Source organism: Girardinichthys multiradiatus, chromosome 13 (assembly GCF_021462225.1).
Source record: "Girardinichthys multiradiatus isolate DD_20200921_A chromosome 13, DD_fGirMul_XY1, whole genome shotgun sequence".
Lineage (NCBI taxonomy): Eukaryota > Metazoa > Chordata > Actinopteri > Cyprinodontiformes > Goodeidae > Girardinichthys > Girardinichthys multiradiatus.
In genome coordinates this window covers 23,165,987-23,189,350 of record NC_061806.1, presented here as the reverse complement: position 1 = coordinate 23,189,350, position 23,364 = coordinate 23,165,987, and the positions used below count along the sequence as shown (strand labels likewise).

Here is a 23,364-nt window from a genome sequence, read left to right as displayed (position 1 = left end):
CTACAGACTTAAATTTCTGCCATTTTTTCCTTTACAATATACCTCAAGCTCATTGAGATTTGATAGTTACAGATTCTTAATTGGGTTTAGGTCTGGACTTTGACTAGGATATTCTTACACATGAATATGCTTTGAACTAAATCTTTTCATTGTAGCTGAGGCTGTATTTCCAGCTGCAAGGTGACCTTCAGGCCCAGTCTTAAGTCTTTAGCACCCTCTAACAGGTTATTTTTTTCCCAGGTCTCTTTTCATCTTTCCATCAACTGTAATTTTCCTGTTCCTGCTGAAGAAAAGCATTTGTCTCCCTTGTCTCTACCATGTTTCTTGTTTTATAACTGTTTTCAACACCTTCACAACCTTTCCCCAGACCTGTCTTGCATGTTCATTGGTCTAGATGAGGATGTTTGTGTGTATTAATTAGGTGACTTTGGAAGGTTATTTGTTGCACTGGCTTTTATTTAGGGGTAGCGGTGTAAAGAAGGGACAACAATTATCTGATTTTCATTTGTCAAAAATTTTAAACCATGTATCATTTTATTTTTATTTCACAAGTATTTTGAGTGAAAATATGAAAAACGTCCAGGGTAGTAATACAGTCGAAGGCACTGTAATAGTTTCCATGAACAAATTGCTAAATAATTTAATGGTCCTTGTAATTGAATTGGGAGGATTTTGTTCATCTTTTCAGCTGCTTTGGATACCTGTGATCTAGCTCCACATTCGTTTTCCCTTCCACCAGATTTGACCTTGAAATTTCCCCATGATTACCTGCGTTTAGTGACCTCTCCTCTCAAAGTTGCAGCCGGTTCAGCTGGCCCTTCCACTCTGAGTCCCCTAGCGGAGGAAAATGGGCCTACAGCGAGAACTTGAGCATAAGGATGAGCGCCATGTCTGATCCTCCGCCTGTGGAATAGAGCGGAGCGATCGTGTTCCCCGGGCCTGCGGTCCCTTCGGGGTTTCGATGTACAGTTATGGCCGACAGCACGGGGATTCAACTAGGTTCACCGGCCGTCGGAGCCGCTGGTCTGATTCCGGCTGCTCCTGGAGCCGCGGGGACGGAGGGCTCCGGCGCCGCTGGAGGATCTGCACGTATTGCCGCGAAGAAGGCGCAACTCCGCTCCTCACCTCGGCCGAAGAAACTGGAAAAACTCGGGGTGTATTCATCCTGCAAAGTATGCACAGTTTACAGACGGTAGACTTTGAAAGCACTGCAGTTTTTACTGTTTGGTCCTTATGAAGAGCGTGTTTGGGTTGGTTGCAATAGTTTCTTAAATGCAAGCGCAGCAAAGGAAGCCATTGCCGCATCAGTTGTTTCTGTCTTTTCTTAATGTGCATGCACAAAGCAGTTTATAAAACGACCTATGCTATATAATGAAGTGTAAATATTGCACTCGGGTTCTTCGTCAGCGGCCCTGTAGCTGCAACCTACGTGTTTTTACAGCGCTACCCTGTTTCTGTCAAGGTGGGGGGTGGGTGAGCGTAAACACTGGCTCAGCGCTGCTTTTTTGGAGTCGCTGACTGAGCAGAGGCGTTGTTCGCTTTCACCGGGGCATTTCACCGAGCCACGGCCGTCTGTCAGGGTAGATCTGTAGTTATACACAGGAGTTTGTCAGGTTTATGCAGCTATGATCCGCAAAGACGGACTGGGGTCTTTGTTTTGACAGGGTGACAGCTGCTGGGGTGGGCGGAGTTTGTTGTCGTTCCAGAGCGCATGCTCAGAACAGCCCAACCCAGCTGAACGTTGTGAGATTCCTCGACTGCACAGCCCTGTGTTTCCGTGCCAATAGAGTCATAGCAAGTTTATGTTTCAGTGTACAGGTGCGTCTCAGTGAATGAGAATAAGAAGTGATTATGTTTATAAAGTGAAACTCATATATTATACAGATTCATCTCACACAGCGACATATTGGTTAGTTTTGATGATTACGGCTTGCAGCTAATGAAAACACAAAGTTAAGTTACTCAGAAAATTGGAAGGAGTCAATGCATGGTAAAATACCAGTGAAATTAAATAAAAACTTCAAAAAATAAAAAATTACATTAATATTTAAAAACACTGCTCAGTTCTATATCGTTTTTGAGCAAAGTTATGAAGCGGCACATCTGGCAAACCCTGGTTTGGATGAAGTGGATCAGAGTTGCCTTAGGTCCAGTATGATGTTTCCACAGGCAGTATTGCCAAAGCCAAATCCAAAACACAGCCGTCCAGGAAATATTAGAGCACTTTATGCTCCCTTTTGTCGACTAGCTTTATGGAGATGCTTTGGATTTAATTTTCCAGCAGGAAAATATCCAGCATGTTTAATGACTATGGTACCACTGCGTTTGATTGGCCATTAAAGTGACCTGACCTAAACCCCTCTATGGTTTATTGTCGAGAAGAAGATGAGCTGAAAGCCGCTGTTCAAGCACCCTACTCTTCCTTAACTCTTCAGCAGAGCTTTCTATGCCGATGGCCTTCATGCACTCTGCACTGATGCAGGGATTCATGCAAAAAGAGCCCTGGCCAAATGCTGGATGCTTACAGTAAATGGACATACTTTTCACAAGGCTGATATTTCTGTGATATTTTCATATAACATTCAGGTTTTTTTGAGAAACAGAATTTTCATAAGCTGTAAACCATAAAAAGTAATAGAAATAGATGCCACATTAATCTCACAGTGTAATGAAACTATGTAATATACAAGTTTCGCTTTTTTTAAATTAAAATACAGAAAAAAAGCATAAGAATGAATGATTTCTGTCATTTATATAAATGTACCTGATTCCTGCTTCTGTATCTGTCCCTGCTCGTCCTAATTTCAGCCATGTTTTCTGTAGGCTGAAGGAGCCTGTAAGTGTAATGGTTGGAAAAATCAGAACCCACCTCCAACACCTCCTCAAACAGACCAGCAGTCCAACACAGTAAACCTGCAGGAGCCTTGTCGGAGCTGTTCTCACACTTTAGGTACTAAAAAAAAATATTTACAGCACTCAGTAGATATGTGTTGATGTAAGATTCAGGTTGTTCATTGCTAATAGCTTTTGTTTCTCCCAGGTGATCATGTGACCCATCTTGAAAATGTTTCAGAGGAGGAAATGAACAGACTACTCGGCATCGTTTTGGATGTGGAGTATCTATACACCTGTGTTCACAAAGAGGAGGATGCTGACACCAAACAAGTCTACTTCTCCCTCTTTAAAGTAATCTCCTGCCTCCTTCATCCTTTGAACACATGATTTTCAGGATTTCATTGCACAGAGGCAAATACATTATCTGTCTCCCTACAGCTGTTGAGAAAATCTATCCTACAGATGGGTAAGCCAATGTTAGAGGCACAAGAGAGTCCTCCGTTTGAAAAGCCCAGCATTGAACAGGTAAATTACGTCTCTAACTGGAAAAAAAAAACCCCAGCATTTTATTTGCACTGTGGCGTCACCACATTGATCTCTCATTCTGTGTTTACTGAAAAGGGAGTAAACAATTTTGTCCAGTACAAATTCAGCCACCTACCATCAAAGGAACGACAAACTATCATGGAACTGGCCGAGATGTTCCTGAACCAGATCAACTACTGGCAGCTGGAAACGCCCTCTCAGAGACGCCAAAGGGTGCCCAGTGATGATGTGGTCGGTTACAAAGTCAACTACACCAGGTTGAGCCAAGCAGATATAAATTGAACCTGTCTCAGAGCAATGCACTAGGCACATTCTAAAATATTTTCGTATGCACTTTGTAGATGGCTCTGCTACTGCAATGTGCCGCAGTTCTGCGACACCTTACCCCGCTACGAGACCACGCAGATCTTCGGCAGGACATTGCTGCGCTCCGTGTTCACTGTGATGAGAAAGCAACTGCTGGAGCAGGCCAGACAGGAGAAGGACAAGCTTCCTCCGGAGAAACGCACTCTCATTCTCACACACTTTCCCAAGTAAGTAAAAATATCTGAGAGCGCACACAGAAAAATAACAGTCATGGTGATGGACCACAGTCTCTCCTATGGTGCCCCCCTTCCCCACCTCCCAGTGGGTTGTTCGATTATGCCTCAGTACTGTGTTTGGAGATGGCCTCGAAAAGGCATCAAGAGTCGCCGTTAATTAGTTTTAATGCACAATTGACGCACATGCTTCGTTACTTTTTAGGCCTTGTTTGCGCTGTAGTTTGAACGTTATTTTGTTTTCTGTTTAAGCTGTTTGTCCCGTTTCTTAAAAAGTCGGAGAGTCAGGAAGACAAAACTTGTTATGATCATACTGGTCAGTTTCCTCTTTAATGTCAGACCTGTTGGATCTTTTAAGGGGTTTCCATCAAACAAATACAGCACAAAAAGTCTTATTCTAATAACATCCTATAAAGTGCTGTTAAAATAAGTCTTAAAAAATAAGTCAACTTCATTCATCTTACTTTATTTGGGCATCACAAAGCATGCGCTTAGGGCACCGCCCTTGAATCCAGTCCTGTAGTGTAGTACAGTACAGTGAAATCCAGTGGTCAATGGTAAAAGAAATATACAGTGCCTTGCAAAAGTATTCGGCCCCCTTGAACTGGTCAACCTCTTGCCACATTTCAGGCTTCAAACATAAAGATATAAAATTCTAATTTTTTGTGAAGAATCAACAACAAGTGGGACACAATCTTGAAGTGGAATGAAATTTATTGGATGTGTCAAACTTTTTTAACTAATAAAAAACTGAAAAGTGGGGCGTGCAATATTATTCAGCCTCCTTGCGTTAATACTTTGTAGCGCCTCCCTTTGCTGCAATTACAGCTCCAAGTCGCTTGGGGTTTGTCTCTATCAGTTTTGCACATCGAGAGACTGAAATTCTTGCCCCTTCTTCCTTGCAAAACAGCTGGAGCTCAGTGAGGTTGGATGGATAGCATTCATGAACAGCAGTCTTCAGCTCTTCCCACAGATTCTCGATTGGATTCAGGTCTGGACTTTGACTTGGCCATTCCAACACCTGGATACGTTTATTTGTGAACCATTCCATTGTAGATTTGGCTTTATGTTTTGGATCATTGTCTTGTTAGAAGATAAATCTCCATCCCAGTCTCAGGTCTCTTGCAGACTCCAACAGGTTGTCTTCCAGAATGGTCCTGTATTTGGCCCCATCCATCTTCCCATCAATTTTGACCATCTTCCCTGTCCGTGCTGATGAAAAGCAGGCCCAAACCATGATGCTGCCACCACCATGTTTGACAGTGGGGATGGTGTGTTCAGGGTGATGAGCTGTGTTGCTTTTACACCAAACATATTGTTTTGCATTGTGGCCAAACAGTTGGATTTTGATTTCATCTGACCAGAGCACCTTCTTCCACATGTTTGGTGTGTCTCCCAGGTGGCTTGTGGCAAACTTTAAACAAGACTTTTTATGGATATCTTTGAGAAATGGTTTTCTTCTTGCCACTCTTCCATAAAGGCCAGATTTGTGCAGTGTACGACTGATTGTTGTCCTATGGACAGACTATCACACCTCAGCTGTAGATCTCTGCAGTTCATCCAGAGTGATCATGGGCCTCTTGGCTGCATCTCTGATCAGTTTTCTTCTTGTTCGAGATGAAAGTTTAGAGGGACGGCCGGGTCTTGGTAGATTTGCAGTGTTCTGATACTCCTTCCATTTCAATATGATTGCTTGCACAGTGCTCCTTGGGATGTTTAAAGCTTGGGAAATCTTTTTGTATCCAAATCCGGTTTTAAACTTCTCCACAACAGTATCTCGGACCTGCCTGGTGTGTTCCTTGGTCTTCATGATGCTCTCTGCGCTTTGAACAGAACCCTGAGACTATCACAGAGCAGGTGCATTTATACGGAGACTTGATTACACACAGGTGGATTCTATTTATCATCATCAGTCATTTGGGACAACATTGGATCATTCAGAGATCCTCACTGAACTTCTGGAGTGAGTTTGCTGCACTGAAAGTAAAGTTGCCGAATAATATTGCATGCCCCACTTTTCAGTTTTTTATTTGTTAAACAAGTTTGACACATCCAATAAATGTCATTCCACTTCACGATTGTGTCCCACTTGTTGTTGATTCTTCACAAAAACTCAGAATTTTATATCTTTATGTTTGAAGCCTGAAATGTGGCAAGAAGTTGACCAGTTCAAGGGGGCCGAGTACTTTCGCAAGGCACTGTATCTTAGGGAACCCCAGTCAGCTGCATTGATTTGTTGAATCAATGCAGCTGACTGACAATCCCTCTTCCTGAGTAAGCGTGTGAAATAGTGGCAAGAAACCTCTCACTTTTAACATAAAGCAACCTCCAGCCTTCTTTAGCTTAACCTGGGACGGTACAAGCAACCGTCTGCCGCAACCAACCTGAGGTTTGGAGGACAAGACCAAAACAAAGAAAAAAAACACAGACCCACTGGATTAGAACTACTTTAAATGGAAAGAGAGACAAAGAACACACCAATGGTTTGTTAAGGAATGAAACAGCTTTTTACTGCTGTACTAGGCAGGAGTAGTTTCTAAGTAAAAGCAAAATAAAGAGAGCACTTAAAGTCAATGTCCGGAATAGCTCTGTGAATGGCTTCTTCCAAGAAAGAGACACAATTAAACAGAGGTCTGAAATATCTCAGTCAATGATTTTGTCTAGTGGTAAACAGAATTGCATTTAAAAAATCCGCATAAAAAAAATAAAAGCAACAAAAACGATTTTATCTGATGCAATTTAGAAATACTTTCACAGTTCAACATTTGATTTATATTCTAAATATAGTAATTATAATTAATTGTTCTAGTTGTGTTTTCCTCTCTCAGATTCTTGTCGATGCTGGAAGAGGAAGTTTACAGTCACAGCTCTCCCATCTGGAGCCAAGACTTCTTGGTGGGAGCAACAGGAGGTCAGATTCCTATCCACACAGGTAACGAAAACCCTCACACATTTGTTACTAATATAATACTAATGTATGTGGTATCTGGAAAAACGTGGCATAATACAGCACAATATATATGTTAAGTTTTACCCTATTAATGTCTTGACTTTGTCTTTTCAGTGATAAGTGCTCCCCCAGTAGCCAGGCCCATATACTACAGCACCAGTCCTGTGTCAGTGGACCCGTCCACCTGCGGTAGTGTCAGCCCTGCCAGGAAACCTGCCTCTGTTCTGGAGTCAAACCCAGGTATCACAGTTAAACCTGCAATTACTTAAGTTGTAACTTTAAATAATAAAACATCAACTTAATGCCAATAATTGCTATGACTGTCTCCCTCTGCCGACTTTAAAGCCATATAATAAAAAGAAGTTGCTGATTACATACAAATGGATTCCCATAAACTGAACATTTTGCTCACTTTACGTATTCGAGTGGTGGTCAGTTGCTTCAGGGTGACAAAACATGGGAAAAAACCAAGCAAATAATATAAAATGGCTGCTGAAGCCGAGCTCCCAGTCAGCTGTCTTTAAAAGCTGGTTGATGTTTTCTGTGAAGAAAACAATAATAAAGTAAAATTTGGACTGTGGTACTGTGTTCGAACTGGTTTCACAGTTGGAGAAAAGCGTAAAGCCTCAGAGCCACTTCACCATGAAGAGAACAAGAGACCCAGGGTGGTGGGCGACATCCCCATGGACCTCATCAATGAAGTCATGGCGACCATCAGTGACCCAGCCACCATTCCAGAGGTAACCTTTAAATACATTATGTAAAACACAGAGGATTTATTTTAAAAAAAAATATTATAGAGTATTTAATAATTCACAGCTGGTGTTTAGATTAAACATGAGGAAAATCTTAATAATTTTTCATCATAATACTCTAGACTTGATACTGCTTTCTGCTGTGCTTTAAATGTATTGTTCCTAATATTACAGAAATCCCAGCTTGTATACATTTGCCCTTATAAAAAACTTAGCTTTATTTACATTTTTAAAGAGGGTCTTCAGTTCAGCATTGTCTTAAAATGTGATGATGTATCTGCCTCCTTCACACTTCTTAGGTTCTTGTTGTACCCAGTAAAATGTAACGAGGAACAGACTGAGCTGAAGCTTTTCTGCTTTATGAGCCGATCACTTCAGTATGTTTAGTGGGATTTGCTACATCAATCACAGATACATTTATTTTTAACTTTTTCCTTATACTCATCTTTCCCTGGGGTACAAATACCTGTATTTGCCTCACATGTCAGTTCCTTTAGGGCTCCTCTATGAACTAGTTTAAAGCATCATATGATAATGTTAAGGTGTGTTTTGTCCTTAATCAAAAGGAACAGTCATTTAAAACATTTGAAGAGTTTATGATAACGGGATGATTACTAATATTTTACACGCATCTTTCCTGGTCAGACCAGTCTGCTGTCTGCTCATTCTGCGCGTGATGAAGCCGCACGCCTCGAAGAGCGGAGAGGGGTGATCGAATTCCACGTCATCGGGAATTCGCTCAATCAGAAGCCAAACAAGAGGATCTTGATGTGGCTCGTCGGCCTTCAGAACGTCTTCTCCCACCAGCTTCCCCGGATGCCCAAGGAATACATCACCCGACTGGTCTTTGACCCGTGAGTACTTCTAACTGTGCTTTATTATCCTTACCACTGTTCAGAAATGTACAAGGCACAATCAGGACACCAGTGTCCGTTTTCTGGCAGGAAACATAAAACGCTGTCTTTGATAAAAGATGGTCGCGTCATTGGAGGGATCTGTTTCAGAATGTTCCCATCACAGGGCTTCACAGAGATCGTATTTTGTGCGGTCACATCCAACGAGCAAGTCAAGGTGGGAACAGTCCCTTATTTCACTGGCTGGCGTGTACTTAAAGTGCTATTAAAAAGTATGCGCTCCCGTGTAGATGTTTTTCTATTTCTGCGTTTTGGTCTCACTCAAATTTCGTAGATCATCAAAGTAATTTTAATATCAGACAAAGATAACCTGAATAAATACATTATAAGGTTTTTAAGTGATAGTTTCATTTACTATGCCTGGCCTGTAAGATAAATAAATCACTATTATAGAACCTGTTTCTTAACATGAAGTAGTCTAAAAGTTCTAAAAAGCAACACACTCTGCACCAATATAATGACATTCAAGAATAGATGAGAAACAGTCAATTGACCGGCTGGAAGGGTTACCAAGCCAGTTCTAAGGTTTGGGACTCTCGCAAACCACAGTGAGAAGCATTTTCCACAAATGAATTAAACATGGAACCGTGAAGCTTCCCAGGAGCGGCCAAACTACTGAAATTACTCCAGCAGCACTTCAGCGACTCTTCCAGGGGGTCACAAACAAATGGAGGTGGGTAGATTAGCCAGACATTTGTACTCAAGTAAGAATAGTGTTACTTCAAAAATAATATAAAAATAAGAAAAAAGTAGTGATAAGGAAATTCGCAAGAGTAAAAAGGTATCTCAAGTGGTGAGTAACACCTTTAATGTCTGATTTGTTTTATTTTTAAGAAACGATGTAATCATACAGGCACACATATATAATTATGTGGAATTCTAGTATTTTCAAATAATAAAATTACAAATTAAGAAAAATAAATTTTATGTTTTCCTAAATTGACAAATTAAAGCAAAAAAAAAAAAAAAAAATCAAATCCAATTTTGTCACAACATGAAGCATTTGAAACTTTACTTGACCTCCGAATGGCACAGCAGGCTCAGCAGATAAAAGATAACACTAGAACAAGACAGCTTGTTTATATATATGTCTTCTTCAGAAAAGTCCGGTTTTACCATAAACTGTTTGTCTGTTTTTGTTTGGACATATCATATAAGAGTAGGACTTCAAATATTACTAAGGTAGTAAGTAAAGTAAAACGTTTGGTGCAGTAAAACTACTCTTACAGTACTTGTTTTCCCTAAAATATTACTCTAGTCAGTAAATGTAGCTCGTTACTACCCACCTCAGACAACTAACCCAGATCAACATCTAAAGCCTCAAAAAAATAAAATAACAAAGGAAAGGTTTTAGCCTAGTCAAAGTCCAGACTTAAATCTGATTAAAAAGTGCTGTGGTATGATGTTATGCTTACAAACCCTCCAATGTGCCTGCATTAAAACTATTTCATATAGAAAAGTGGCCCAAATGTCCTCCACCGTGATGTAAAACATCAATTATTACAAATGCTTGAGGGAAGTTGTTGCTGCCAAGGGTGGTCAACCAATTTTTGGTTTAGGGGGCAGTTATCATATCACACAGGGCTGTTTGAATAGTTTTCTTCCATTAAAAAATGAAATTATCAATCTAAAACTGCTTTTTGTATTTACTCAGGTTATCTTTTCTGATTTTAACATCTGTTTGATAATCTAAACATTCAAGTGTGGCAAAAGAATAAAAACAGAAAATCTGAACAAGAATCCTTTTTCACACCACTGCTGTTACATCTGATTCTGATCTTTGCCTGTTGGTTGCAGGGTTATGGAACTCATTTAATGAACCACCTAAAGGAATATCACATAAAACACGAAATACTCAACTTCCTCACTTATGCTGATGAGTATGCAATTGGGTACTTCAAGAAACAAGTAAGAGTCTGTCTGGGTGAATAGATGCGAATGGCATTAAATTAGCTTTAATTATACAACATAAATCTTTCTACTTTAATTAGAATTGGTTTTATTACTATTATCCTCCTCAGGGTTTCTCAAAGGACATTAAGGTTCCCAAGACCAAGTATGTGGGCTACATCAAGGACTACGAGGGAGCAACGCTGATGGGCTGCGAACTCAACCCCAGCATCCCCTACACAGAGTTCTCCGTTATCATCAAAAAGCAGAAGGAGGTACCCGGGTGCATTTTTAATGGAAGTTTTGCATGCCTCGCTTCCTGTCTGCACACTCAGCGTCCCCTGTGTCTCCGTCAGATCATCAAGAAACTGATAGAAAGGAAGCAGGCCCAGATCCGAAAGGTCTACCCGGGGCTGTCCTGTTTTAAGGACGGGGTCCGGCAGATTCCCATCGAGAGCATTCCCGGCATACGTACGTTACTGTAAACTACACAGCACGCGTCATAGAAAAAACAAGCTCGTACTGATCGGTTCTGATTGCTTTGATGACTCTGAATGTTTTCTGGTTGTATCAACAGGTGACACTGGCTGGAAGCCTGCAGGCAAGGGGTAGGAGTCTAAGATTTCACCTTTTTACTCCTTCAACTAATGATTTGTTAGATGGAGGACTTTTGATCTAGAACAAAAATACATGAAACAACTTAGTCTGGTCTTGTCTTTGGTTTGCAGTTTGCATAAATAGGTTAAAACATAACTAAACAAAGATAGAAGAAACACTTCGTTCTATTTGTGCTCTCTTTTTATTTTGTTGCTGTAGGAAGGAATTGAAGGACCCCGACCAACTTTACAGCTCTCTGAAAACCATCCTGCAGCATGTGAAGGTGGGCCTGCAGCATGGTTCCTACACTGTTCTAACCTCAAATTTCATTTTTCAGCTCATTTCAAAGTATAAATGCAATCTCATTTCCCATTGATGACCAAGACCAGAGATGGTTTAAACACCTCTTTGTTTTGCTCCATCCATGTTGTCTCCATGTGATTGAAGATTCAATCTAAATCTGGGAATTATGTGGGTTTTGGAAAACAAAATCTTTTGATTCTGCATGTATGCAACTCTTAACGTAAGCATAATACATATTACTTTGGACGAGAAGTGTTAGCAAAAGATACATGAGAAGAGCACAGAAAATATTTACATGAAAAGTCTGGGTTTTACTTAGGAATGATCAGAAGGATGCAAAGAAAACCTATTATTGTTCTGTGTGTGTTTTAGAGTCACCAGAACGCCTGGCCTTTCATGGAGCCTGTGAAGAAAACCGAAGCACCCGGTTACTACCAAGTCATTCGATTCCCCATGGGTGTGTATGATCTTGATAAGTTTGTTTAAAGTTAAGTGGTGTGCAGTCACATTAGGATGTTTTTCCCTCTAACCCTGTTTTTGCTTTTTTCACACTTAAATGTTTCAAACCATGAAACAGATTTTAATATCTGACGGAGATAACCTCCGCAAACACAAAAAGCTGTTTCCAAATGATGATTTAATTTAGTAAGGGCAGAAGCTATGCTAAGCAATCTGGCTTCCTGTGACAAAGTAATCACTCCCTAAACCTAATGACTGGCTTTGGTACCCATCTCAGCAACAACTGCCATAAAAAATCTCCAACAACTGACAATGAATCTTTGACTGTGGGGAGATTTTGACTCATTCTTCTTTGGAGAGCTTCTTGATTTCAACCATTTGTAGTATTTCAAGCATGAATGCTCTGTCACACCATCAGATCTCTGTCAGATTTAAGTCTGGACTTTGACCTGGCCACTCCAAAACCACCTTCTCTTTTTGAGGCATTTAGAGGTGGTGTTTTTTCAGGTAATTACCCTGCTGCATAACAAGTGTGCTTTAAGCTTAAGCTTAAAGTCACAAACTGGTCAAACATTCCTTCAGGATTTTCTGGTAGAGAGCAGAATCATGGTTTCATCCATCAAGCTCTCCAGGTCCCGAAGAAGCAAAGCAGCCCCAGACCATCACACTACCACCACCATGAATATAGATATGTTTTGTTTGATTTTCTGAAATGCTGTGTTAATTTCGATGCCAGACGTAATGCAATACACACTTTCAAAAAGTTTATTTTTTGTCCTATCAGTCCACAGAAAAGTTTTCCAAGAACCTTTAGGATCCTCAGCAAGTGGTATATAAACTCAACTTATATAGTGCTTTTCAAGTCATAAGACTATAAATAAGCTTTCAGCTTTCGCCCAGCTACACACACAAGCACATTTGTACAACATTGTGCAGCTCAGAAGGCAACTTGGGCTTAAGTGCCTCGCCCAAAGGGGTACTGACATAAGTGGAGGTAGCTAGAATCCAAGCCAAAAGCCTCTGATGACTGCTTATCCAGATGACTGCTGTTCCAGCTATCCACAGCGACCCCTTAAAACCTGCAGTGCTTTACATTTTGTTCGAGGCTTTTTTGACCTCCTTGACAAGTTGGAAATGTGCTCATGAAGTGATTTGGGTAAACTGGCGAATACTAGAAAGGTTCACCACTGTTACATGTTTTCTCAATATGTGAATAATAGCTTTCTATGTAGTTTGTTAGAGTCCCAAAGCCTTAGAAATGGATTTGTAACCCTTTTTGGGCTGCTACATGCCAGTGTCTTTATCATCTGTTCTTAAATTTCTTTAGATCGGAGTGTGATGTGTTGCTTTTTGAGATATTTTGCTCCAGCTTATGTGGTCAGACAGGTTCTGTTTGAGTGATTACTTTAATCCACTGGTCTGGCAGTAATTAGGCCTGGGGTGTGGCTAGTTAATCTGAACTCAGCTTTCCAAAAATGTAGTTAATCGCATTTTAATCCATTTTTTGACTTGGGGAGAATTACTATTTCACTCAACGCTAGGTTGGTATGGATAGCTCTTTTTTTCACTCTATAAACCAAATTATTTGGAACCGGCTGTTTTGTATTTGCTCAGGTTATTTTCGTGTAACTTGATGATCTGAAATATGTAAGAGGTAGTTCTTTAGGCTTTGTACATAAACAGATTTTGGTCTTACTTTCAAAAAGACCTTTACTGGTGCTGTTATTCAACAACGATACAAGGCGATCTGTAAGCTGTGTGGCGCTTGTTTCATTTTGTTTTTACCCACAGATCTTAAGACAATGAGCGAGCGCCTGAAGAGCAGGTACTACACGACACGGAAGCTTTTCATGGCCGACATGCAGCGGATTTTCACCAACTGCCGGGAATACAACGCTCCGGAGAGCGAATACTTCAAGTGTGCCAACATACTGGAGAAATTCTTCTACACCAAGATCAAAGAGGCAGGCCTCATCGAGAAGTAGATGTAAGATGAGAGGTTTTCCTTTCAAGGAACCTGGCAAAGGTTCAGTTAGCTGGTAATGACAAGAAAAAGGATTATTGATTGTGGAGTTCGTTTCAGAACCATATCTTATGTTTAATGCATACTGGACCGCATCCTGAAGATTGGCCCAAAGTGACACTGAAGAATTGAGACAAAAAAAAAAAAAAAAAGAATGGTGTCTCTTAATTTCTTTGTCCATCCCAAAAAACTGCAAGTTTCCGCTAGTCGTTCTAGGAAATTATCAAACTTAGACAGCTGATTGAATATTTTACCACAGATCTAACCTTATCTCCTCCGTTTTTCCACACTGCCTTTTCCTCCCATTTGACTCGGTTTGTCATGTGAAGGAGCCAAATGTTCGATGGATTGAGTCTTTATAAAAAGTGTCACCTGTGAGTAAAACAAGCTGAAGCTTTCCTGTCTAACTCTGTAGTTATGAGCATGTACCGCGCAGAGGTTCAAGTCTCTGAGGAGTTCATCCTGCCAAAAGAGGAATATAACTTTTAAATTTTGTACATATTTTAATCATTTAGAAGCACTTACGCCCAATGTATATTTTAAATAAGTATACCTAGAGTACATTTTCCCCATTAACCTACAAAGGGCAGTTTGACTATCAAACGCACCCCCCCCCACCCCCAAGTATTAACATGAATTTTAGCCTCTTTTCTTTCTTAATTCCTATAGATTACACTGTCAACTCAGAAATACTTTAATCATCTAGAGTTTATTCTTATTTATGTGCTTTAATTCAGAATGTTTATGTTTAAGACAAGGTCTTAATTTATTATCTTATTTTTGTCCCACAGATGGAGATTGATAACTTTATACTTTGGAGATAAATGACGATTGTGCAATACGATGTAGTTTTTCTGTTTTGTAAAAAAGGTGTTTGTACTTTCCAATCTTTAGGAAAAATAACATTTTGTAAAATGTCTGTAAAAATATATATTTCATGCCCTTTGTACAATTGGTTTTATTGACCTAGAATTAGCCTATTTTGTAGACTAAATAAAACCAATGTGAGGCTAAGTTTTTGTTTTGTGCCTTTTTGTTTAGTCAAACTAATTAAGTAGCAAAGAAAATTAATTTTAAAAGTTTATTGTCACATAGAGCACAATTAAAAATTAACGTTACACTGATGTTGGATCTAATTATAGATTAAAATGATGATAATCTCACCATCTTTGGAGAATATCCAAATACATTTAAGGCGAGACAAATACAAGAAAAGAGAAATTTACAATAAAAAATTCCATCACACTTCCTCTCCTTCAGAGATTTAAAAATGAGGATCCTCTAAGGAAACAAATGTCAAACAAGATGCTTTCAGTGGCATCCAACAAAAGACTCATTATATTTCTCAAACGGCTGCTGGCTGCAAGACTTCCTGGATTTCTGCACAGACCTCCTGCCAGACTTCTGTTTGAAAACAGGAGAGCGGAGGAACTGCAGGTCTGTAAACTTGTCCCCGCGGCGAAGTTTTCTGTAAGGAAGTAATAAAAAACGCCACTGTTTCATATTGTTTTAGTAACATAATAAGACAAATGATTAGTGAACTTACGCATTTAATGAGGGCTCCTTATAGTCTACCGTCATGGTGCAGCGGCGTTTGCGAGCGTTAGCATCAGAGCGGCGTGGACCACTGCAGGAGAAATTACGGTAGGCTGCGGGGGACATATTGGTCACATCACACAGACTCAAGCCCCGCCCTGCTGACCTTACACCAGCCCCACCTGTAGAAATGTGAGGAAAGGTGTGATGCACAGGAAAGGAAAAAATAAATAAAATGGTGCAGAAACAAAAGCCCAGAGCTCAATAAACCCACAGAAAAGTGCAAATTATGTGACATGATGACAGTTTCAATGGCAAATGCTGCCAAAGAAAATAGAAAAAAAAAGGTGATTTTATTTTTATTTTCCAGAGAGAACTGATTATGACTTACGTTTCTGGCATGTTTTAAGACTTAGTTTTTGGCTTGATGAAAGAGAAGAACCTTCACAAGAGGGTTCTCCAAAATTGGACAGGACGGTGTCTATTCTCATCATCTCGGCCTCAAACAGAGGGCTCACAGTAGGGAAACCCTCAATGTCGTCCCTCGGAGGATCTGAAAGAAACAATGTTTAGATTGGTATAATCCGCACAATCTGCCCCATAAACTACATGTAAAACAATAAACATCAAGTAAATAAGGTTAAAAATATAAAATGTATTAGATTAACTGGCTGGAGTAGAAATGTTATGATGTAAAATGCTCAACAGCTAAAATGTAGATCAGATCAGAATAAATGCATGTGCTCCTCCAGGATCCCTCCACAAGTTTGGGTCAAAAGTCCAGTTTTTTGTTTTTTTCCCAGCTCATTTTTTTACTAAAAATGCAAAGATGCCGTAAGAAATGAAAGCACACATTTTTATAGAGGTCAAACTTTGAATACAGAACCAAAAAAAAAGCACAGACTAAGAGGAAGAAGAAGGTGAGAAGAAAGGATGGGTGGAGAGAATGTTACGACTTATAACTCTAATTTATTGTTTCCATACACATCCAGGCATGGAGAATATTCCAGTCAATTAGACTCTTCACCATTTTTCCACACTAGAAGAAACCCTGGCTACGTTTATTGAAAACGAACGTATAGATGAACGTGATTTTCCAGCCCAACAGGGTCTTGACAGTTTGAAAAGCTAGAACCAGGAGATAGATGAAGACTATGTTCACCCTTTCCAGAATCTGCCACCTTGAAGTTCGACTCTTCATCCCTGAAGACTAAACAATACAAAAGTTGTATATGAAATGTTTTAAGTCGCACCAATGAAGCAAGGAGGAAACCACTTGATATTGACTGTAAAAACTCACCAGAGATCTCTGGAGTTGGAGGAATGTTTTCCTTTTTCCTGACAACCTGTGAATGCCGACCTCTGCGAGTGGCGATGACTTTGGTTTTAACGGGAGAAGACCGTCTCCGCCTCGTCTTCTGAGGGACATACAAGCTGTCCTCTGATTCTGAGGATGGTGATGATGAGCTGGATTTGCTCTGTTTGGGAACAGCCCCAGAGACTTCTGCTTGGTTCTCTTCATTAATGGATGTGGCAGGCTGATTCTCCTCAGCTTTTGCCTTAAACGGCGTAATGTGGACCGTTTCTTCACAGTCAAAGTCAAACGTGTCATTGAATCCCAGCGAGGTGTTAAGCTTGTTGCTCTGCGGAGGAGGAGCTGCTTTGCTCCGTGTGGCCGAGCGGTCCCGACTCTTGGAGCGGGCTCTGGGTTTGGGATTCTCCCAGGGTTTCTTTAACAGGACACGATCGGGTTTGCGGCCTCTGTCGGGTTTCCGTGAAGCTGGTTCTCGATTGGAGCGAGGCTGTGGCTGGGTTTGTTTCCTACCAGGCTGCGGTTGTGTTTTTTTAGGACGGACTGGCTCAGGAGTAGAGTGGTGCAACTCCTCGGTGTCACTGACATCTCCTGCCTCTGGTTCAGCTCCTTGGTGGTTTTGATTCGGATCTCCACTGTCACTGCGAATAGGGCTTGGTATTATAGCTCTGAGAACAGCAACTGGGTCTGCGTTGCTCAACAACCGTTGTTCTTGCACACGCTCAGGCTGCCTCCTGCTTCTTCTGTCGGCGTTCCGACGCCTCACACCCACCGTGGATGGCAAAATAACCTCTTCGTCACAGTGAATGAGTCCATTCTTTTTAAAATGGGGGGAATCTACGGAGAAACCGTTTAAAAATAAATACAACTAGTTATGATAGTTGGATTATCAGCTACTTTAACTAATATGGAAAACAACTGCCGCCATAAAAAGCCAATGAAGATCTGACTAACAGACTAGTTTTAGAGGTAGAAATATTAACATTCATGTTGTGTTATTTTTTTATTAATAGCCATTTCTGTGCCGGTAACATAATTTTAGATAAAAATACAGCTATTGTTGTGCTTAATATAAGGTTTTACTTTTGATCATGGCAAATTTTTGTTAAATATGTAAAAAAAAATAAGTTAACTAAGATAACATTGGTGATATTTTGCCAAACGTTAAAATTCAACTTAATTTAGCCTCAGAGATCATATTTCTTCTAATTCTAAAAAATGACCAGATAAACAAACTGACTTTAATCATCATAGGCATGGCCCAGTTTCTATGAAGGTATCCCACAGTTTTAAAAACCTACAGTTCCAAACCTACTCAATTTTCTAATTATAATTATCAATAATAATAATTTCTGTCATACTGTTCCACTGGAGACACTTCAGGCTGTATGGAGCTGTTGGTAACACTGTACTCTTACTTCCCCTCCACCTCTTGCTGTGTACTGGCAGTCAGCAAGCTGATAGAAAGTTACCACACTTTTAACTAACTTGCAAGAAAGACTAATATTTTTGGTTACTAAAAACAATAGTAGTCATAGTGTCAAAACTAAAGAAGCATCTTTCAACACTCTAAAGAAACTGTTTTAAAACTACAGGTGACGGAAGGCTGGTGATCTGGACTAATTTACCAGCTAATATCACTTACACTATACTTGTGTTACTCTTTAAAGAATAAAATTGCAAAAATATCAAATATTCTACACAACAAGCACTAGATTTAGCAGGTGTTTCATCTATATTTTCCCTTTGTTCTCAATATCAAAAGTCCAAACACAACACAAAAATATATAAAGAAAAAATATTTATACCTGTAATAACTGTACAATATTTGGACTACTGATAAACAATCAATATCGGCAATGACAACAAATAAATTACCTGCACAAATTGGTGAAGCATCACACGTAATGAGCTGATGGCTGCTTCCCTTCCTCCTGGGAATCAAAATGAAACAAATACCAAAAATAAACACAGGATAAATGATGTCAAGCGATACAACAATCCATAAACAAGTGATTGAGAAGTTAACGTCTGCTGATCGACAGATCAAGCAAAACCTATTTCTTTCAAATTCACCTTGGTAAATTCTGAACGTTTGGGGTTTCCTCTTGGATCCCTGCTGGTTTAGTCTAGATGAACACACAAATAAATGCAGCATTGCAAACAAATAATGTAATAATTTAAACATATAGGATGTACTGTAATATCTGGACACTGTGGTTGAAAAACAGGGATCAGGCGTCAGAATGTGACAGTGTACCTGTGAAGCACTTATTGCTAAGGCTTCCTGTTCTTTGAGCTTCCTCTTGAGCAGAAGCAGGTGAAGGAACATGGCTTGCTGCTCCCTCTTCAGCTGCAGGATCACTGCGTTGGCCTGCCTCACTTTCTCCTTCTCAGTTTGCAGGGCCACGGCTAGCGCCTTATTGTTCTGCTGCACACCTTTAAGGATGGTTTGTGCAGAACTGGGTGCTGGGGGAAAGTTTGGGTACAACTTTAACAAAAAATATATTTGTTCAAATCCAATTAATGTATAAAGAACTTTTTTTTTTTAAAAGCAGCAAGTATGCCATAAGTGCTGTACAAAAATAAGATAAACAAAAGATACAAAACCAAGACATAAAACAGATATTCAAACTAAATAGAACAGAGAAATAAAAAAAAAATTGCATCTCATGAATCTCAAACGCTTTTGAAAAACACAACTGTAGCTCCACTAAACTGAGAAACTTTGAGAAACCGTATTAACAACGAAGGTACTTACTTTATACATTTGTATGAAGTAAACAATCAAGAGAAAAAAAAGGTAGTGACAATGATAACTGGAAATCAGAGCACAGACCAGCTGAACAAGACCTCACAAATATCTAACTAAAAGTGCAATTTAAATGCAACTTGAATCTAAATCTTCGAACAAAAAAACAAAAAAGGTGCTTACCATTAAATGACATTTGGCATCTAGTACGACTAATTAGTGGCCAATGGCCATTTTAGTGTTTTTGTTGTAATGAATCATGATTGACTAAACTTTATGATGGAAAAAACAGAATCAGTTTTGTTAAATGTTTGTTTTGCTTCTGTCTGACTGGTTTTAATTATTTTTTAGATTTAGCTAATCATTGTTTGCACATATCCTGAGTAATCCCACTGGTTGGATTTTATCAAGCAGCAAAAGGACCACAATTCAATAAAAAAAATAAATACTCTGCTAAATTAATTATTCAACATATATTCAACACATAAGAAACTAAAGTTTGTATTTATTCTATTCATTAATAAAGTGTTTAACAGTTTATGCAATAAATCATTTACACATTAATATTTTAAGTTTTTTATTTATCTAATGTAGGAATTTTGGTCCTCGACAGGATTTGGGTCAGAAAGTTGATTTATAAAGAGGTACAAAACAAACAGGAAATGGTGGTTTGATTTAGTAGATCCTTCTTTTAGAAACGCTTTATTATTCTTATTCAAATCAGTGGTAGAATGGATCATATGATGACCCCTAAAGTAAAGAGCATTAAAACCACAAAGGGAAATTCTGTTTCTTTTGAAGCAACAGGATTAGACAGAACAGAAAGTATCCTTAATGTAAATGTATTTCTTTTTATTTATGGAACAACTTTTTAAAAACAACCTTGTTGAATGGGAATATGGAGCGAATAATGCAACTTAAGCGGTTGGACTAGAGAAATACAACACAGAGCTAAAGCTATTATTAATGGCTGATAAAGCTACATTTAAAACTAATATTTTATAGGAACTGTGATATTGAAATCTTAGTTTATCACGTGTACATTTAGTGTATTTATATTTTAAGTTAGATATTTTTACAACTTCTTTGTCTGCATTTCCACTTTCGTGTATGGATTTGTTTATCATAAACAAAACAATTTATCAGTTCCACGCCCCCTGCACTTCTCTATCTGTCCATGTCGTGATTTTATACAACAGGAAGCTTTAATAAATCCCTTCAGCATATGAAAATCTAAGTATTATTGAATATTGAAGTTCAAACACTTACCGGTGGTTTTGTTTATAATTCTTGACCGCCCCCTGCTTGGAGCTGCAGCATTAGCCAGCCGTTTGTTCCTCTTCTCCTTCATCCTCTCCTTGATGTCCTCCAGACTCTCCTGGAAGGACTTCTTCTGGACTCTCTCTCGCTCTCTCATGGCTCAAGATCTAATATGAATTTTCAAAGTACAGTCATTTTAGTTAAGTCCTTAGCAGTTAAACATAATGATAACTCGGGGCTAGAGGCCCCGCTAGCTTAAAAACCGAGCTCAGTAATCATTGCCGTTTACTAAAATCCAAGGCTAGTGTTAGCATGAGCGGCCTGGCAATATTTATGTATGAAAGAAAGCCACGTTGAACCTACCAGAGCATATAATTCACGATAATTTTTACTTTCTTTCTCTACAATGAAGTACTTGACTAAATTAGGAAAACAAGGCAGCAAAAGAACAACTGTTTTAACTTCTTCGGAAGGTTAGCGTTCGAATTGAGAGCCGCGACTGCTGATTGGTGGAATTTGACATGACGTAACTTCCTCCCTTGAGGTGAATGGATTGTTCGCTAGATGTCGCTAATGTCAGAAAAATGAACCCCATCCTTGTCTGGAAGTCAATTTCCCCCCTTGAAATCGCACATACCCATTTAACTCCCGTCCCCCGTTAATCTTTGCATGGCTATATCTGACTTTTAAAGTCATAATTCTGAGTGAGAAACTCGAAATTTTCACATTTTAAAGTAGAATTTTGACTTTTAAATTCAGTATTTTAAGTTATGAAATTCGAAATAGTAAAGTTGATTTTCAAAGTCAGAAATTTGACTTTTAAAGTCATTATTATACGACTAAAAACAATAATTATGAGATTAAAAGGAATAATTTTGATTGTGAAAGCTAAAATTTTGAAATTCAAAGTAATAATGTTTATTTTCATGTCATAATTTCGATTTCAAGACTGCAAGCGTTTGTCATAATGAGTTCAGTCATTTTTATGACATTCAAAGATATATGACTCAAAAGATTATGAACGTCATAATTATGAGGTTAAAAAGTCAAAGGTATGACTTTTTATTTGTTTTTAATTCTCATAATAATGACTTTATTATTTTTCTTTTAAGTGGCAAATATTGGCTTCCATAACCATCTTTTACTTAGTATTCCCTATTTGTTTGAATCTAAAAATTGCACAACCGCTCTGCAATTAAATTATCTAATTATAATTCTGGGTGTCTCAATTTATCCCTTTACCACCCTTTCCTGTCTATCAACGAAGCAAACAAACCACACAGGACTTATGCACTTCCAGGAACTGAGGGCGTAATAATCTTAAAGATTGTAGATTATGAGTAGATATCTATAAAAATGCTAATTGGGTTGACGCTCATCTAGGTTCAGGCTCACTCTGACCCACCAAAATTAATATTTATAATTGAGTTCTGTAGATAAGAGTTACTCTGTAGAGTGCTGTGTAGAGTGCAGATAACTGTGTTTATCTTGGAGCCCACTGACAGGCAGCATTTTCAGTCATGTTCCTTGAGATTTTTCTAAACCTCTCGAGGCCCGTTCAGGCTAAGATTACACTGTCTAGATGAAAGGGTATTTTAATTTCCCTAGTTTGTCTTTTGAAACTCTCTTTAAAAATTTACATTCCTGTCCTGCTTTTGACAGCCAGCCTAAATCATCAATCCCTGTGTGTTCATGTGTTTACACGGCTTTTCCTATTAAAGTCATCCCCAGTTTATAAGCATCAATTACCGAATCCTATCTAAGCTTTAGCTCAGTAAACATTATGTAAATATTGCATTACCTTACAATGCAAAATGGTCTGAGATTTCTTTGAATTCAAAAGTAAAAGTCAAACATGGCATGACTTGCTTCTGGCAAGGCACAAAAAAAAGTTGCACTCTTTTTGCATTTCCCAACAGCTACGTTTCCAGTGTGCATAAGCATCAAAGAGCATGTCCATACCAGTTGACTGGCACCGTGATATTTATTCCAGTTTTTATTATTTTTCTTTTTGTATAAACAAAAAGGTCAGATTTGGTAAGATGTCAAATATGGTCAAATATGTTTAACACCATTCTCTACTCAACAGTTATATAACATGCATTTCTTCTTTGTTTAAATGTAAAACAGCATGTTCCAGCTATTTATAGAATTAGATTATCGACTGAAATTTACAGTAAATTTTATATGAAAGTCTGGAATTTCCAATTACAAACGTCTAACCCACATAATTTTTTTACTGTACATGCTAAATTTTGTTTTACTGCAGTGCATTTTATTGTTGCTCATTTAAACTTGGGCTGGGCAGCATGCCAGTCCAGGGTGGTTAGCTCACCTAGAAGGTTCATGAAGTTTGCATAATCTCCCCCAGCCAGCCAGGGTCTTCTCCCCCTCCCATATTTGAAAAATCTCCACATACCTGGTGGTGCCAATTTAATGTAAATGCAGTAAAGTGTGTGTGTTTATTTTATTCTGTTGGTCTTGTGATATGCATAAAAAGGATTTCTCAGGCGTAAGTCATACTTTACCAAACAGGGGAGAAATGTTTCCTGTAACACTTAGGTAATAACACAGTCTTACTGGTATTGCTATTGTAATTTTTGTAGCAGTATTAACAATAGCATTCTTTTTTTATTTCACCTTTAGTTATACAGGTAAATCTATTTTAGACAAGAGGTCTTCTTGTTTTAAAT

The 23,364-nt window shown here is 38.9% G+C and overlaps 2 protein-coding genes across 5 annotated transcripts; one reads left to right on the top strand and one right to left on the bottom strand.

Moving 5' to 3' along the window:
- Positions 1–726: 726 nt before the first annotated feature.
- Positions 727–14,825, top strand: kat2b (K(lysine) acetyltransferase 2B). 2 transcript variants are annotated; one of them, XM_047384564.1, is made up of 18 exons: positions 727–1,172; positions 2,824–2,950; positions 3,041–3,186; positions 3,274–3,360; positions 3,457–3,638; positions 3,723–3,914; positions 6,749–6,852; positions 6,985–7,110; positions 7,468–7,610; positions 8,271–8,479; positions 8,570–8,696; positions 10,337–10,447; positions 10,561–10,704; positions 10,786–10,900; positions 11,007–11,037; positions 11,246–11,309; positions 11,702–11,786; positions 13,580–14,825. In XM_047384564.1, the coding sequence occupies exons 1-18, from the start codon at positions 972–974 to the stop codon at positions 13,771–13,773; spliced, it is 2,388 nt and encodes a 795-aa protein (XP_047240520.1). In that variant the 5' UTR covers positions 727–971; the 3' UTR covers positions 13,774–14,825. The 2 variants fall into 2 exon arrangements, with proteins under 2 accessions (XP_047240520.1, XP_047240522.1); XM_047384566.1 differs by having other exon boundaries at positions 737–1,172; positions 7,477–7,610.
- Positions 14,826–14,878: 53 nt separating this feature from the next.
- On the bottom strand, positions 14,879–21,195 carry sgo1 (shugoshin 1). Of its 3 annotated transcripts, none has more exons than XM_047384567.1 (10): positions 21,035–21,195; positions 20,681–20,838; positions 18,920–19,128; positions 18,736–18,788; positions 18,538–18,593; positions 16,648–17,496; positions 16,510–16,557; positions 15,739–15,900; positions 15,358–15,529; positions 14,879–15,279 (listed from the first exon to the last, which is right to left on the bottom strand). In XM_047384567.1, the coding sequence occupies exons 2-10, from the start codon at positions 20,826–20,828 to the stop codon at positions 15,123–15,125; spliced, it is 1,854 nt and encodes a 617-aa protein (XP_047240523.1). In that variant the 5' UTR covers positions 20,829–20,838; positions 21,035–21,195; the 3' UTR covers positions 14,879–15,122. The 3 variants fall into 3 exon arrangements, with proteins under 3 accessions (XP_047240523.1, XP_047240525.1, XP_047240524.1); XM_047384569.1 differs by having other exon boundaries at positions 15,358–15,460; XM_047384568.1 differs by lacking the exon at positions 16,510–16,557.
- Between the last annotated feature and the right edge of the window lie 2,169 nt (positions 21,196–23,364).